General features: G+C 30.8%; 1 protein-coding gene across 1 annotated transcript in view; it reads right to left on the reverse strand.

Annotated features, from left to right (window-relative positions):
• Positions 1-18,573, reverse strand: part of LOC129962616 (uncharacterized) — a 362,482-nt gene that overhangs the window by 45,901 nt on the left and 298,008 nt on the right. Inside the window, exon 5 of the mRNA XM_056076443.1 lies at positions 1,355-1,467. Within this exon, the coding sequence (XP_055932418.1) occupies positions 1,355-1,467 (113 nt within the window). The remainder of the gene's footprint in view (positions 1-1,354; positions 1,468-18,573) is intronic.

Here is an 18,573-nt window from a genome sequence, read left to right on the forward strand (position 1 = left end):
ATCAGATAAATGGTCACCATGACTTTGTTGGCCCATACGCACTCTTTTGTCGAAATTTTCCATGACCATTTTGCATATAGTATATGGGTGAATTTCGTTCATGCAGCTTTGAATTTCCTACTTTAATGTCAGCGTGCTTGTAGGCTTGTTGGCATAAACCTTTAACTTCAAATAGCCCCATTGAAAGAAATCCAATGGCGTTAAATCACACCATCTAGGGAACCAATTCTGAAATTTTTGAAATGTGGCTTTCATTATTTTTGAAATATTGTTCGAAAATGAAAACACGCTGTCCTATCGTGTAACTTTCCATTTTTACTAACCCAAAATTATTAGCTGTCAAATGTTTTTTTAATAGCATTTCCAACACTTTACTGCACGAATGGTGACAAATTAATATCCTGCTTTGATTTTGGCACACCCTGTAGATGCAATTATAAAAAATAGCTCAAATTTTGTAGAAAACAATTCCTCAACAAAAGTTAAAAGGCAATGCAAAGCAAAACAAGAAGCGGATAATATTGAATAAAATAGAAATTCCCACGCACAAACAGATACAACCCCCGAACACATAAATATATCTACGTATCTACTATCTACAAAATTCAATCGAAAATTGAAAATAAAAAGAAATCAATTTTAAAGAAAAAAAATATGATCATAAGCAAAATAATTTTAAAATAAAGAGAATATAAATATGTAAAAGTATAGAAAGAGATAAAAATATTTCATAAAATAGGAAGAAAAATCAAAGTAATAAAAATGCTGAAATAAACAGTTTTACATTAAACGCATAAATATTCTATATTTTTGTCTATGAACAGATTATTTCAATAGTTGAAAAAAAAATCTTTTCTTGAAATAATTAATACTGGTGAAAATTTTAAATTATTTTATCACAATAGTTCGAGTTCAATTATATTTAGAACTATGCTCTCGTTTATTTTGTGCAATACAGAAGAATACAAAGGAAAACATCCTTGCTGCAATCGTCTGATGAAGAAATGCTTCAATAATTGCCCGTTACCATGAAATATGTTTTTAAATAAATCTGAGAAGATTACAAATTAACAAATTATAGTGAAATTAATTGAAAATTTTATATATTTTTTCAATTTATTATTTAATGAAGCTTTACATATAAAAATGCAAAAGTATTTCAATTAAAAGACGTTTTTTGTAAAGCTTTTCTGTCACACAAATAATTTGGAATGAAGTAGCAACACATTTTTAAAGCATATGCATATAATTTATAAGTAAAAACAAAGCAACTCTCATGTTTCAGCTTTCAAAATGTTGTGAAAGGAAATCGTCCGAAAAAAAAAAAGAAAGAAAGAAAGAAAGAAAGTCATACTTTGCTAGACGCCATGTCTCCAACAGATCTATGGGAGTGAATGTTTTCCAGCTGGTCGAGGCACCAGTCCAGTTCGGCCAGTGTTTCGCTGGCCAGCTTGCCGTACTCTTCATCTGAAAAATAAATTTGAATACATGAGTTATAAAATTTCTGTTTATAACGAAGAAGATTCCGTTTTTCCTCCATGACCTGTTCTAACGTCAACAGAGTTGGCGCTTTGGTAAGGTTTTTTTTTCAAGTATTTTAAATGATTACGTTAAAAGGTCGATTTTTTTGCGAAATAATGAAATTTTTTTATTTAATATTTTTAATGTTTGAAGTTTCTTTGTGAAGCTTTTAAAATCTTGTTTCTAATCTATTTTTTGAAAAGTTACACTGATTATTATAATTGCATTTGTATGTGTTTCAATGCTATTTTACATCATTAGATGCTATTTTCTGAAATTCTAATCTTTGATAGAATGTTCTCATGAAAACCCACCTAAATTAAAATAAATCCATATTATTTTAATTTGAATTTGGCATAATAATTGCTCAAAATTTTCTGCAGTTCCTGAACTAGAGACGGGAAATAATTTGACAATTTCCTATTAATTATTAATCAAACCCTAATATTTAAAGAATGGATAAAAATGCAGCTTATTTTTTTGTTCAGGAATTAATAATACATTTCTTAAGTATCTGCAAAATATAAACAACTCATTTGATAAACCTCTAAATTAGGATATTTTTTCTTTATACCTCTTTTCAGCCTCCCCCCATTCTTCCAGTTTTTAAAACATTTCTGTTACTTAACTGGTATAGTTTGGTTTTAAATATAGTTTTTTTTTCATTTTTTAATGCAAATATTCGAAAATACAGTTATTTCCGAACTTTTTATTAAAAATTCATCCGATCGTAGTCACATACCTTTAGTTAAATAATAGTTGAAGTGGCGTGATTAAAAATAATTTCTCAACTTCTAACTTTTAAATTGTTACAATTATCGGAAAAAATTCAATAAAAATGTTTTTCGGTATAATGAGTTGAAAATTCGCCTATTTTGAATTATCCTCTTATGTTCAATTGTAATAAATATTTCTTTCCCGATCACCATTTCCATTCCCTTTTAAACTCTACAACTCGGTAGAATTTTTTTCTTCTTCTTAGCAGCGTATCACATATTTAAAACATGGACATGAAGTTTTCATATTTAAAACAATATACCACTGAAAAAGCAAAGCATAATGGATACGGTGCACGTTAAATTGGTCGAAGTCAAACGATTGTTCATTGGTATGGAGCGTAAGATTGAAAGAGGGGGGGGGGGCTACAAGTTCAAGTATTGTCTCTGTCAACTGAACATCCGGCACAAACTTATTAGGCCCATACAAAATAATCCTCGTATTACCTGGAAAGATGATGTACTTTTCATTTTAGAATTCGAAAACTCTCCGCGCTTTATGCATGTGTTAAGAGGCATTTATTTCGTTCAAAAAAGGGCTGAGAAGAAAGATGAAAGGAGGAGATGTTTACATTTAGCAATAGATTGAAAACAGTTTATTTGCAGAGTTAAGGTTTTAATAAACGCTCATCTTTCTGCGTAGCTAAGCATACAATCGTCGAAAATTGCTAATCTCGGAATCAAGAAAGGAACAGTAAATATAACTGAATAAACACCGCAACATAATCCTTTCCTATACAAATCAATGAAACTACATGACTTGATTTGTTTGCAAGGTTACAAGATCAAAGTGTCATATGAATAGAGAGGAGGAAAGGAAACAAACATTGAATATAATTTACATTTGATGAAATAATAAAGACTTGAAAAATTTTCTTGATTAGTTTTTAAATAATCTATTTATTAGCTGTGCACATAACATCCTTGTGATAATTAGGGTCCCATGTTGGACATTTAAAAATTATATTTGTAGAGTATTTAGTCTTAAATACTCTAATATCTGAATGGGGGAGCAAATTTAGAACATTTCGAAAGTTTTTCATAATTTTAATTAGATTTTGAACTGAAAATGAATCGAAATTTTAACGTTGCTATCAATAACTTCAAAGAATATTACTACACAGAAATCATTTTTGCACCAACGTCAAATAAAACCAGCAGGACTTGTTCTCCCAAACTTTCCAGCATATTCTTCAATAATTTTATTTGCTTTCCTCGGCATAAAATTGTGGATCTTGAGTATGACCGCGAATAACTTGCATGGCATTGGTGAATGATATTCGAAATATGGATCTTTGATGTGAATCTAGTGATTCTACTGAATGTATCACAAGAACCTATTTTGCCGGTCAATTAACACCAAAATTTGACACGAAACAAAGTTGTAATCACGAGATGACTTACCGAATTTCGTTGATTTAAGTCTCAAAATTTAAAAAAAAAATATCTACAATTTGTTCCATATGCCAAAATTCAGTTGTCTAGTTCAGATGTTTTTGAGTATCGTGTTCACAGACAAGCAGACATAATGCATAAAGTATGTTTTATGAAGTCAGAAAGGTCTGAAACGTGCAGATTCAGATTAATGTAGATTCGAATTCCGCCGATTACAATATTTTCCCTTTACTTCATATACAAGAAAAAAAATAATCAGTAGATTTTGCTGTCTCCGATTAATACAGATGACACTTGCAACACATGAACAGTTCTAGAAATATATGCCCAACTATCTTAAGAAATTTTTTTCTTAATAATAACGAGATCATATTATTAATGGGTAAGACAGGTTTCTACAGTTATATAATCTTAGTAATATTTTTGACACAAGTTGAATTCTTTATTCTCATAATTTCAAGAAACTTAAGTATTTCTATTCTCCAGACAGCAGTCCTGGAAAAGACAATAATAGATTAAGAAACTTTGCTTTAAAGAGAAGAGAGAAAAAGAAATGTCCATTCCCTTAAGCTGCAGAATCTACATAAAAAACTCAAGCACTGATTTTAAATCTTAATCGTGCATTTTCTCAAATCAAGATCTCAAAAAATTAAGTAATGGCATAATTATGTATAGACAGTGGATAGGCGGTCACAATAGTATAAAAGGAAATCTTTGAAGCGGAATTGATTAAAATATACAGAGACAATACCATGCAGAGTAATTTCAAATCTATATTTAAAATAATTGGGAAAATTAAGTAAATAATCTACCACGTTCCTACATTTGGCCTGATTTCGCCGACTTTTAATTCTTATAGAAGCTTATGAACATAACATTAGTTATCAACATTTGCCTGTGCTCCCCTTTGATTTTTCACAGAAATCGCAAAAATACTACTTCTACACTTTACATTCTGAATGCAAATAAAGAAAAATATACCATGATAATATTCTCTAATTACAATCACTATGTCGATTTCGCTAATAGTTGAATTTATATAACACCTAATGACCAAGAGATATGCCATGAGTAATCGCCTACCTATGACCACCCGAAAACTTGTGAGAGAAGTTTCAAAAACATCACTTCATTGAGCATGTGGGAAAAAATGGGGAATTATTTCCCCTCTGTGGGAAAAAAAATTCTGCACACAGTTCTCCGAAAACGACCACTACGCCTAATGATTTCGATTGATTGAATATTTGATTTCACACAGTTCGTATTTTTTTTAAACCTCATGATCCCTGGAAACGTCATCGATTGCTCCATCGATTCTCATCAACACGATATTCAAAGTGAACTTCAATTCATAAGTCCTCACCGGGGGATTGAAATATAATATACATTACAACCTAGAGGGAATGAAGTACCTATATTTAGGTTTTGAAACGTCCATTAAGGACTTCGTACTCAGGTGATTGCATCTTATACTTCAATGACATTTTTTTAATCGGTCTACTGACCCATATATTTTTTACTAGTACGACTTTAATCCATGTTGTATAAAAGCTCAATCGGCATGGGTTTTATAATTGGGTGAGGGGGGGATAATCGTACTATTCTTATCCTCCCTGAGGCATATGGTGAAATCTGAATGACCGGATCGCCGTAACAGTATTGGCGGAAACTAAAGTTGAGTCTTAAGGGCCATCACCGGCTACGGAACAACCCTTCCCACGGAAAGCGCATCCCGTCACCGACAGGGGGTAGTCGACACACACCATTTCTGCGCTCACCCGGTGACACGAATTAATTACCATGTCGAAAGTTTCTCATCCTCATACTTGAGGTGCCCCCCCGGTGGTATTGGGGGTCTAATGTATAGGTCCCTAACTCTACATTAGTATTTGATTGTATTTCGAATAAGGAAATTCAGCTGCTGATGTATCCCTCGTTTTCTCCTCGTATTAATCATATAGAACATGTGTGGGACGAACTAAGATGCAGTTTACTCTACTGTAGCCCCATTCAAATATCTCCAGGAAAATTTTGACATACTACTTATTGTAAAATCTACTTTTTACAACAACTGCTAATAGACCATCGAATAGGAAATATGGAAAAATACTGACAATTTACATTTTGCCCAGAAATGAATATATACTTTATTGCTTTTTGTATTTATCTCTATAAAGATGTAACACCAAATTTTTATCATACTTTATCACATATCCTATCTTCTTATTTGAATTGGAATCTCTATCGTACTTTTTTTTTTGAAGAAATAAACGGGTTTGCACAGTTTAGGATATTTTAGGCACACACAAAAAAAACATTTTTTTCATAATCAATGACATTAACCGCAAAACCATTCAAGTCCCATGAACTTCTATGGTTTTCCCTTAAATGTTTCCCACAATTGCACAATAATGGGATTTCTATCTATTTTGTCATCGTTTAAATCAACAGTAGAACTATAATTACAGAAGTTTATTTTTAGAATTTTTATGCAAGATTAATATTTGCATATATAATTTTTTTTACTATTTTTTTATTATTCCTTTTATTATATATTTTAAAATATATTTTTATAGCCGAACGGATGTTTGCTTTTTACTCAGTTGTTTGTTATATTCTACAAAAAGATTTAAATTTGCTTTTTTATGTTTTTTTAAAGTACAGAATTCTGTTTTTGGTTGCTTTGGAAGGTGCACTGAATTTTTAAAAAAATCTTTCGTTGAAAGAAGCAAAATGGCTGAAACAATTTATTTAAGAGAAGAAGTTATGAAACTAAAATAGAAAAAAAATTAAAAAAAAGTAGTAGGGCGAATAAAGGCGAAAGAAAAAAAAAAAGAAAATTATTATTAATTTAATTCTAGACACAAAAATAGAAAATTTTAATCACAAAATGGTTCCGGGTCTTTCCATTTTTCTTATAAATTTAATTCATGAAAATAGTTTCTTCTTATAAAGTTTTTTAAAAGCTTCATCATGCCACTTTTCTTTGAATTTTAATTCAAGAGTTTATTCATAAATAACGAACAAATTAAAAAATAAATAAATAAATTCAAAAATTTGATAATAAATAGAGAAATTCGAAAGTTCCCAAATTCAAAAGTAGATAAATTCAAAAACAAAAAGAGAAATTCAAAAAATCCCAAATTCGAAATCAATAGAGAAATTCAAAAATAAATAGAGAAATTCTAAAAATAAACAAATTCAAATATAAATTGAAATCTGCTATCTCAAATTCCAAGTTATCATGTGAGAACATTTTTTTCGATTAATTGTTTAGAGCTAGAAAGCGATAGAAACTCAGAATCAAAACTGAGACGTTTTGCATTGAACGTTGACGGTTGTGATTCAGAATCCAAATGGTCACGTTCTGTGTTTGAAGTTGAGTGTTGCGATTGAGAATCAGCAACACACTGCATACGTTTACGCTTTCTTCGTTCCCGTTGTAAAGCCATTTAACATTCATGTTTAATTCGATCAGCTTCTAATTTTAAATTTTCATCATTCGTTTTTGTTCATTGAAGGTTTTTGTCCCTGAAGGTTTTGTTCCTGCCTCTGTTTCCTCTTCCGTTCCTTTTCTTTTTTTTTTCTTTGCAAGACTTCATCGGGAGAAAGCTTAGGAGCCCGATTTATGGTTTATTCATTGCCTACGCGATTTCGAACTTCAAACCCTCCTAACTAAAACAACATCATGCTCTTTTTCCGTTCTCGTTTGCGTTTCTCGGCTCCTAATAATGTAAACGTCGTAAATGTGGTAACGTTCGATAGAGGACATCGAGTAGAGTGTATCGATGCCAGACGTAAAGAGAGTTTTTGTAAAAAAGAGGTCGGAAACTTCGCCCGAAAATACAAATTTTTACAAATTTGAGAACCCGTAATTCGCGAATCATTTGGAATAGCAACGTGAAACTCGTATCGTTATGTGCATTTCGGCTTGTACTATCCAACGATAAGAGCAAATGCATTGCCACTCGAATTTGTAAATTTTGAGACCCGATCTCGGACCCTATCGAGACCAGAATTTTGGTAAAAATGTCATTCGACTCTATTTATCGAGACGAGTCGCACTCGTCTTTACGTTGCATAGAATCCGAGATATAACAACTTCCGGTCTGATCGGAAGTAGACGTCATCGACATCTCGAGACCCATAGCAACTCTATGGTCGACATTGATTTGACCAATATTGAGCAATATCCGTACTGCGCATGTGCAATGGATCCAAAATTTTGGGAGTTTAGAGCACCCCCGGACGTGCTTCTAAGGGAAAACGCGATGTCTCTAACATCTGTAGTTTACGAGATATAACGAAAACCATCTGCACATGCACAGTAGAGGACTCCATGGGGAATCTTCTATAGTCCCGTAGGATTACTATGGTGAAAACGCCATGTCTTTAACATATGTAGTTTACGAGATATAACGAAAACCATCTGCGCATGCGCAGTAGATGACTCCCTGGTGAAACTATGGTGAAAACCCCATGTCTTTAACATATGTAGTTTACGAGATATAACGAAAACCATCTGCGCATGCGCAGTAGATGACTCCCTGGTGAAACTATGGTGAAAACCCCATGTCTTTAACATATGTAGTTTACGAGATATAACGAAAACCATCTGCGCATGCGCAGTAGATGACTCCATGGTGAAACTATGATGAAAACCCCATGTCTTTAACATATGTAGTTTACGAGATATAACGAAAACCATCTGCGCATGCGAAGTAGATGATTCCAATTGGGGCCTTCTATAGCCTCGTAGGATTACTATGGTGAAAACCCCATGTCTGTTACAGCGGGTCAACCTTTTGAAAACGGACCTGCTTTCAAAGAAGCATATATAATAATAATGCAATACTGGTAAAAGCAGGTGAAGCAGATGAAGATGAATATTGCAATTTATTCTTTATTCATTGCCTACGCGATTTCAAGCTTCAATTATTCAAAACCCCGTAACGAAAACAACATAATGTTCTCACATGATAAAAAAAATTCGCAATGTGTGCGTTTAATATTCATGAGGAAATATTTTGATCTTATAGCAAACTGAAAGTAAACATCTCAAGATATAAAAAAAGAATTTTCTCATTCTGTTACGACATGTTTCTTGTACAAAAAAAAAATATCAAAAACATTAAAAATATCCAGATTTGTTTCATTAAAATCAAGTATTTGTTATGAATTATGCAAACTATGTATTTATCTATGCGTGCATATTTAGAACATTATTATGCATTAAGTATGTAATTCTCAACATAATGCTTTGCATGTAAAATTTATTATTTGCATTTTTATTACAAAGCATTAAGTATGCAAAAGCATTAACAATGCAAACACGGACGCATTAAGTTAGTTAAATCGGCGAGAAGAATATTTTTATTTTAAAATTCTCGATTCCAAGTAATCTAATTTTAAGTTTCGACAAATATTATTTTTCTGCATTCTTTCAAATTTAAATTATGCCGGGAACCAATGAAAGGCGAGTGGTTTAATCCAGCTTTGGAGTCCAGTGTTTACATTTACATTTATTGAACCCATTTATCAAAATAATAATAATAATAATAAAGTGTTATTTTAGGTTGCTGTTGTTGTTTCTAATGGCTCTTGTCTAGACAAGCCCACTGACTTTAAGAAGTCATTTGTAGTTTAAGCCAAGGGCTCGTCTCTTGTTTTTTCAGTAGCGCCATCTAGGGCCAAGAGAACGACTTAGTTACATACACGTCACAACCCTTTTTACGGGGCGGACTTCATTCACACATTTCATTCACTCATCCACAGATCGTAATTTAGATCTGAATCAGAGAACTATCACCTTTGATCCAGTACCCCCCAGTGGTGTTACTCTCGACATGGAGAACTTTGTGACCACGACAGATTTATACGCGCGTCAGTCATCACACCCGCGGCGAGTCCAGTGTTTACATTTATATTTATCGAACCAATTTATCAAAAAAAATAAATTAAAGTGTTGTTTGAGGTTGTACTGTTTGATTTCTCACTAATTCGATTGAATGTTATAATGTAAATGTTAAAAAAAATCCATAGATTTTACTTTCTTGTACTCATACTATATGCAAAGAGAAAGTATTATAATCGCCAAAAGACTCAAACTTGAGATTTTGACAAATAAAAAAAAAAAAAAAATTAAAGTGTTGTTTGAGGTTGTACTGTTTGATTTCTCACTAATTCGATTGAATGTTATAATGTAAATGTTAAAAAAAATCCATAGATTTTACTTTCTTGTACTCATACTATAGGCAAAGAGAAAGTATTATAATCGCCAAAAGACTCAAACTCGAGATTTTGACGAATCAAAAAAAAAAAAAAAAATTAAAGTGTTGTTTGAGGTTGTACTGTTTGATTTCTCACTAATTCGATTGAATGTTGTAATGTAAATGTTAAAAAAAATCCATAGATTTTACTTTCTTGTACTCATACTATATGCAAAGAGAAAGTATTATAATCGCCAAAAGACTCAAACTCGAGATTTTGACGAATCAAAATAAATAAATAAAGTGTTGTTTGAGGTTGTACTGTTTGATTTCTCACTAATTCGATTGAATGTTATAATGTAAATGTTAAAAAAAATCCATAGATTTTACTTTCTTGTACTCATACTATATGCAAAGAGAAAGTATTATAATCGCCAAAAGACTCAAACTCGAGATTTTGACAAATCAAAAAAAAAAAAAAAAAAAGAAAGAAAGAAATTAAAGTGTTGTTTGAGGTTGTACTGTTTGATTTCTCACTAATTCGATTGAATGTTGTAATGTAAATGTTAAAAAAAAATCCATGGATTTTACTTTCTTGTACTCATACTATTTGCAAAGAGAAAGTATTATAATCGCCAAAAGACTCAAACTCGAGATTTTGACAAATCTCTATATTCCAGACTTCTTTGAATTAAAAAAAAATACATTCTAGGAACAACTTTTGTCTGTGAATACAATAGCTCAAAGACGCTTTGAGCTGGATGGATGAAATTTGGCATTGAATTTTTACACTAAATTTACAGGTTTCCATCAAATTTTGAGTGAAATCCATTAAGAGGAAGTCTGGGCGTCAAACTACTAGCAATTATGATAATTATAAAATTTAAAGGGTCTAATAGATAAATATTATACATAGGTTAGACATAACAGTATTAAGTTTTGTACCAAATCCATTATAAGGTTGACTGTGTTACAAGCATGCATAAACTATAATTCGAAAGTGTTAGGAAATTTCAGCATAAAGGTTGTAAATTCCAAATTATTTTGTCAGAATTGGCTGCTTGCGCCATTAAAACCCACAAATCCAATCCAATCCAAATTATTTTGTTTCCCGTACTTTATTCTAAAATGATGCAATGCATTTTGAACCTGCTATTGTGCGTCATTAGTATGAGTAAATTACTTCACTTGACATTAAGCATATAACTATTTAATCGGTATCGTATCTGACATTTATTTAACCCGATAACCATAGCTAATATTCAAATATAAGAATTAAGACATGATATAAGCGTCATTATGTTTGTAATGTGGTTCGGTGCTGGTCGCGGGTCCTGTAATGACCGTCTATGTATCATATCATATTTTCCATCATATTTGTAAGTAGTTTATCACGTGTTTAAGTTTATTTCGTCTTAATAAATTGTGTTTGAATTAAACCTTTCCTTTTGTCGGACCCAATCTCTGGAGACTTTTTATTTGTCATCATTTCCACTGCAGTATTCTAATATCAAACTGCTGAATCCCCAGCCGTTATATAAGATATCACTTTAACAAAAAGCGCAACGGTTAACTTTGGATTAATTGTTAGCTAATACGATTAACTTTTATGAATGAATTCTGCATGTATTATTTTGACTACAATTATAATTCTACTTTACACTTTAGATTCAAATAATCAGAAAAATAATTGCCTAAAATGCATATTCGATTTTGTGGTTCTTGTGCATCAACCGCAAGTAAGCGAATTTTTGCCAAAGATCGCATACTAGACTTATGCCGAGGATCGATATGCAGAAACTATTGTTCACCAATACCATACAATACACAAATATCAGTTTTATTTACTATATTACGAAGTACACTATTTTGATTTGTGAAATTCTTAAAATAAAAATCTGAGTACTGGGGCCATTCTTGGCCTAGTCGTTTTATATGCGATAAAGAAGATGATACTTTTATTAAATAATATGAGAGAAGGTTCTGGGGAGATCACTTCCACTGACTTCTTTACATATATCATTTTGATATTCATACACATTTCATCATATATGTATATTCATTTTTAACTGTCTTTTAAGACTCGTTTGATTGGTTTAACGGATTTATAGCCGCAATAGCCAAGTTTTCTAACTAATATGCGCTAAATATACTGTTGAAGTTTAGTTCAGTTGTATTAACGTTCTCTCTTAAAATAACACTAGGGTTATTTGGATATGCCTCGTATTTTTGAACTGCGGTGAGATGACGAGGACAACACTTGATATGGCACACCCTCTCCAAACTTCCAGACCACACCAGCGGGAAGGTGTTTGACCCGGGTGGATTGAATGAACACCAGACCCACTTACACGACGATTCTTCATTGGAATCGGGTTTCGAACCTAAAGTCCTGTGGTTCCGAAGTTGAAACCTTATCACCAGGTCACCGCAGCCAAATGTACGGTTGAAAAGGATGCTGATGTCTCTTTAAAATATGAAATAATACAATTGGCAATCAACAGCGATTTGTAATTATACAGTTAGAAATCGCAAACATTTTCACAATTTATGGTCTACTATTTTAAATTGTGTTTTAAATGAAGTAGGATGCTATGTAAATCTGAATTAACTTCACAAGTTATATAACAGGCTGCTTTTTAAATACAGTTATTTATTTTTGAGCAATACAGAATCAGAATCCTTTTTGTAAAAATTTTCGAAAATATTTCTATCTCCAAATTTCTGAACTAGAATTAATTCCAAATTGTAAAATTAGGTTCAATTAGGAACTAACTAACATTTTTAGGATTTTGGATACAATTTCTAAAGATTGAATGTATAATTTTCGGTCCAAAATATAAAACAATTTAATTATTCACTCAAAAAAAATATGTAGAATGGGACAATGAAATGCAGATTTAGCCTAATGTTAGTTACACTATCGAAGTTTTCTGAAGCAACTTGGTGGCTATAATTGGATGAGATTCATATTTTTTAGCCATTATCAGATAATGATTGTAACAGCTGAGTGGAAACCCTACACATATTTCAAGTTCTAATCCGTCCCCACCCCCAACCCAAGAATGAGGACATTTACCCTTGCAAGAAGATTTGACGCGTCACACCCATTTACATAATCCAATTTTGTAGGAATTAGATTTCAAAGATGAACCTAAAAAAAAAAAAATATCTTACCAAACCAATTATTAACCAAAAATTTTTGACTCCAAATTTAAGCGAAAGGAGTCCAAAATTCATGGACGCTTTTTTTTTTGTACGAAGCAGAAACAGCTTTATATTATTTTATACTCAAAAATTCGAAAGGAGAGCGTACATATTAGCTACAATTGACTCATTTATAAAATCCATTTTGCCAATACCTGATCAGAACATGACAGCTTATTTATGATTACAATTTGGAACCCAATTTTCAGGAAAAACAATTATTTTTATGGTTCTATCCTTGATAAAACTTTCTGCATCTTTCTATGAACTTTCTACTAGCACCATAATGCTACATCGCAAGAGCCCTTGACATAATTCGCGTAACGATTTTAAAGAAGAGCAACTATATTTAACTCCAGAGAATCCATTCCGTTTTCATCAGGGACTGTTCTGCAGCAAAGGCAATTTCAGGGGATTTCCTTAAACTTGCAGACTAGCGAATCAGCAAAATTTGTCTGTTTATTGTTATGGAATTTCTAGGATTATGTTGAAAATGGTAATTTACTAATGTCGTTATGGTACATATAAGATCTTGTTTCGTTCGGATAGAAATCCTACCTATTTGTAAGAATATATTGCGTCTTAAGTTATTATTGGATTATATACTAAATATAAATTGAGATGTAAATGCAGCATATGTCCAAAACAACTTATATTAACCCTTTTATGTAGGGTATAGAGAAAATATTGTAATCATTAAAAAATTTTGACTCCCAATTTCAACGCATTTCAGATTTTCTGCAGTTTGCAAATACACTTTTGACATTATGTCTGCCTTTCTGTGAACACGATACTTCAAAAGTGCTTTGAGCTATATCAATGAAATGTGGTGTGCCAAATGAAATTTATAGATTTCTAACAAATTTTGAACAAGTTCTTTTCATAGCAAGTCTGTCTGTCTGGCTGTTACGATTACAAGTGAACTCGATAATTTCAAAACGCAAAGAACAAGGTAAATAAAATTTACTACACAGGTTTTGCATCTAAAATATAGCTTCATATCAAATGTTCAGCCCAATCAGTCAAAGGTTTGATCGTTTGTCTGTCTGTACTTCCGTATGCCTATAAACTCAGTAACTCCTAAACAAAAGAGCTTAAATCAATGAAATTCGGTATTTTAATTTGTAACTACAACTATAACTTCATGCGAAATTTTAATTTCACTCGATCAATTAAAAGACTTTCAAAATAATTTTCGTATGACAGATCCCAGAAAAATGCCAGATTCACGCCGAAAATCTAAATATGTAACTACTGCTCACCAATGCCATGCAAAGCATAAGTAACCGTACCCAAGATTCTTAATTTTATATGAAATATAGAGGAAGTATTCTAATAGTAAAAAAATTCGAACTTGGTATTTTAATAAATCTCCATGTTTCAGATCTCCCACCATAATTACCGAAAAACATATTTCTGTAATTATGTCTGTTAGTCTGTTTTTGAACACGATAATTCAAAACCCTTTGATATAGCGAATGAAATTTGATATATGGAATGACTACCAAATTTGCAATTCTTTTTTTATCAAATTTTGAAAAAAAAAACAATTATAAGAAATCTATTTGCTTGGTTTCTTGAGTACATGTGAACTCCATAACCAACTTTAAATCAGCTAACTAAATTTTAAGTTAGTTAATTTAGTTATTAAAAAATATTATTATTATCAGTTATTAAAAATTTAGTTAGTTAGGGGATAAGACCTTGATCGGAGAGAAAGCGAGAAAATTCCGGAAAGACCACTCCCGATGGTTTAAGTTGACGCATTTTCATCCCTAAGTGCATTTTTAGTATAAAATATGGAACAATGATAAATCGATATATGGATTTTCATGTTTTTGTACCGTCTTTCGAAATTTTTTGAACTAGCATCCGTTTCGATTGCAGGAAAAAAAAAAAAAAACATTCTTAAATGAAAGAATCGAAAATGCAAATTCTTTTGAAATTAATGTTTGAATATTTTTAACTTGATGCCTGTTTTTACTTTTCAAAGTGAACTCTTTTCCTCTTTCTATAAAAAAACCTTTACAACTTTCTTAAAAGCATTTTCAATCTTTTTTTGATTACGTCATAAGTAAGCTTTTAAATATCTAGAACTATAAAAGTGTTCTATATTTAGACATTATATAGAATGAAAATCCATTTGAGATAAAAATGAATCTTAAAAACGTTTTGAAGTAGATCTTCCTTTCTGCCATTTATTTTCTGAATAACTTTTTTTTTTAGAATTTTTGCTTTATCTTCAGTCAGTGTTGTTTTGCGATTATTGTTACTGTTCTTTTATTCTCGTATTTTTATGTTTCTTAATACAGCACTTTTTATATAATCCCCCCCCCGATTCTTTTTCGAAAATAAACATCATAGTTGTTGTGCGATAATAGTGCCGATTTTTAAAATTTCAAATGTTTTTCAAATTCAATTAAGTAGATATTTTTAACAAAAATTATCTTTTGAAGAAGGGTCGACTGGTTAAAAGAATTATATAAAATGGTCCTCTTTAAATCATGTGACTTCTGGATCGGCAATATGCATTACTATCTTATGTCATTTAGACTAATTATAATTGATTTTAAAACATTTTAACTGTTCACCCAAGAAAATACGACTAGCGATTCTTGTTATTAAATTATTGTTATATTTATTTATTATATTAATTAATTAATTGTATATTTGGTATTATTATTTGTAATTAATTATTTGTTATATTAATTAATGTTATTTATTTTTCTCAGATGGGAATATTCAAAATCTTATTTAAATAAATTAAGTATAAAACTAACGAACAGAGATAATAATAATAATAAATATCATTAAATATATACAGAGTGATTATAAAGTATCTGACAAAATGCTAAAGCAAGTAAGAAGAGACTGCAGTAACCATTCTGGCAATAAATTACATGCAGATCAGAAATGTTTCTCCATAAAATCCTTTACATATTACATTTTTGTTGATAGCCTTCGCTGTTAAAAATTCCCAATTTATCCATTTCATTAATAATAATAATAATAATGCGTTTTGCCACGAAGAGGAAAATTTTCTTTTTCATATAGATATTTTAACATAGCATATAATGCTTTTTAACTTAACAATTAACCTAAAAAAATTAAGTTCTGAAATTAATGATCTAATTAATTTTCTTGTATTGTTATTTGAATAAATCTAAACGCCTTTTATGTAAAAAAAAATTCATAAAATAAAAAATAAGCATTTGGGTTAACTTAGAATGTTTGGCTTAGTTTGGAGTACTGTATGCTGAAGAGCTAACATTTTTAGGTTATATTCTGCCGAATAAGTTTTGTTTGCTATCCAAAGTTTAAAAGGAAAAAACTTTCAAATAAATTTGTAAATTACTGCAAGTAACCATTGCTGAAGTGGAATAATAAAGGCCATAATATAAACCACAAAAATTACAATTTAATTTAAGATATAACATTTTATGGACTTCAAGATGAAAAAAAGGTTAATATGTGGGCCCTTGCCAAGAAACATTAGAAATGTCACTGCTGTAGTTTGAAAGCAATATAAGTTTTTCGTTTTAAAATATAGACACTCAAAACAATGTGAAAAACTGCTCCCTCACAGTTACAATATGGATGCCTAGATATTTGCGTTAAGTAATTTAGCTGGCGTTAACAACTGTTTTTCAAGACAGCTTATGCCGTCATTAGTAAATATTCTGATGATTGCATATATGGTATCTTTCTACACGAGCAGTAACATCAAAATGCCGTAGACCACGCAAAAAAATGTTCGAATTTTTTCTAATGATTCTTGCACAAATTTGATTCCAGCAGATACAGCATTACTGACACTAGCAAAAACTTCCAAAATACCAATACTTTTTTTTTGTGTTCCGAAATGAAATAAAAATACGAATAAATTTTATTTACAGATAGTTAATTCATTGAGAGCATAATCTATAATGCACATTAACAATATTGAATTAGTTAAAAACCTAGAGATTTGACTGTCTGTTACTGTTAGAAACATCTGAAAATTTATCAATTATATTCCAATCCAGCACCACAGCTGTGTATTTTGCATTATTTTTGACAGAGACAGTTTCGAGCATCTTTTACAAAATGGTGAATCATTAAAAAGTTTTTCCTTTGATTTTATCACCATTCGAGTTTTTATCATTTATTTGCAGTTTCTTTAAGCCTCTTATTTACAAGTAATATTTCCGCATTGCAATGCAAAATCTGTTTATTTATTTGAGAAAACGCCATGGCGGTTCTATCAATTCACACGGGTATATACATATAAGGCATATATAATTCATATAAGGCATAGAATACAACAGAGGCATAGAATGTGATTTTCCTCTACTTCTTTTGCTGTTACACATTAAACTTTCTTTGAAATATTCTAAGCAGGGTGCTTATTCTAACCGGGGTTCATCCACTAATTTCTATTTTGTAAAAGATAGATGAATATTTCCAATAGAAAAGGACGTTCTAAATGACTTAATTATATTTTATGCCGTTTAAAAAAATTAATCACTAATGATAAAATTACGATGTTTAGATTTTTATATATTAGCCGCTCTTTTCAGCCGTTTTCTTATTTATATTTAGTTAAATATTACTTACTCATTAATCTATACATATAATAAAGCTCAATGTGTGTGCGTATGTGTGTGTGTTGGCGCTATACAGGACAGATCGTTTAACCTATAGCTACCAAATTTGGCACATGCATATCTTGGAGATTGGGAACGTATAACTAGGAGAGATTTTTTTAAAAAGTTTTAGTAAGAACTTTAATTAATTAAAAATTAAGTGAAATTTTAGCTTTTTTGCGAGATAACTTCCGAAAATATTACAGCTTCAAATTGATTTGTGCATTATATTGAAAATCAAAACATTATCATTTCAATGAGGCTAATGTTTTAACCAACAAATTAAATTTCTATTTTTAATAAATTTTTAAAAATAATTTAATCATATTTTTTCAACAATACTTTTCACACAAAATAAAAATAAAATTTAATTTGAAATTTGTTATATGATCTTTACACCAAATTTTTAGATTTCCATCAAAAAATTTGATAAATCTGTTCAGAGAATAACGTTCCTGCTGTCCGGCTGTTCGAATATTAGTTGACCCGATAATAACAAAACGAACAGAGCTAGATGGACGAAATTCGGTGCAGAAATTTAACATTTATATTGTAGACACTTGTCAAATTTTGTGCCAAATCCGGCTTAGAGTAAACTATTTGTCGTCCTTTACTTTCAAAAACATGATAAAGCGATAATTCAAAGCCGCAATGATTTTAATATAGTAAATTTGGTATGAGATTTTGTAAATATAAGTGTAGTTTTGTGTCAAATATTTCTTTCAATTGGTTGAAAAAACGGATCTAAAGCGCAAATACGATTTATTATTAAAGACATGTTAGGGATTCATCGCCAAAAAAAAACTCGCAAAGGATGAGACAACAAATTTAATGAAAACG

The sequence above is a fragment of the Argiope bruennichi genome, chromosome 3 (genome assembly GCF_947563725.1).
Source record: "Argiope bruennichi chromosome 3, qqArgBrue1.1, whole genome shotgun sequence".
Lineage (NCBI taxonomy): Eukaryota > Metazoa > Arthropoda > Arachnida > Araneae > Araneidae > Argiope > Argiope bruennichi.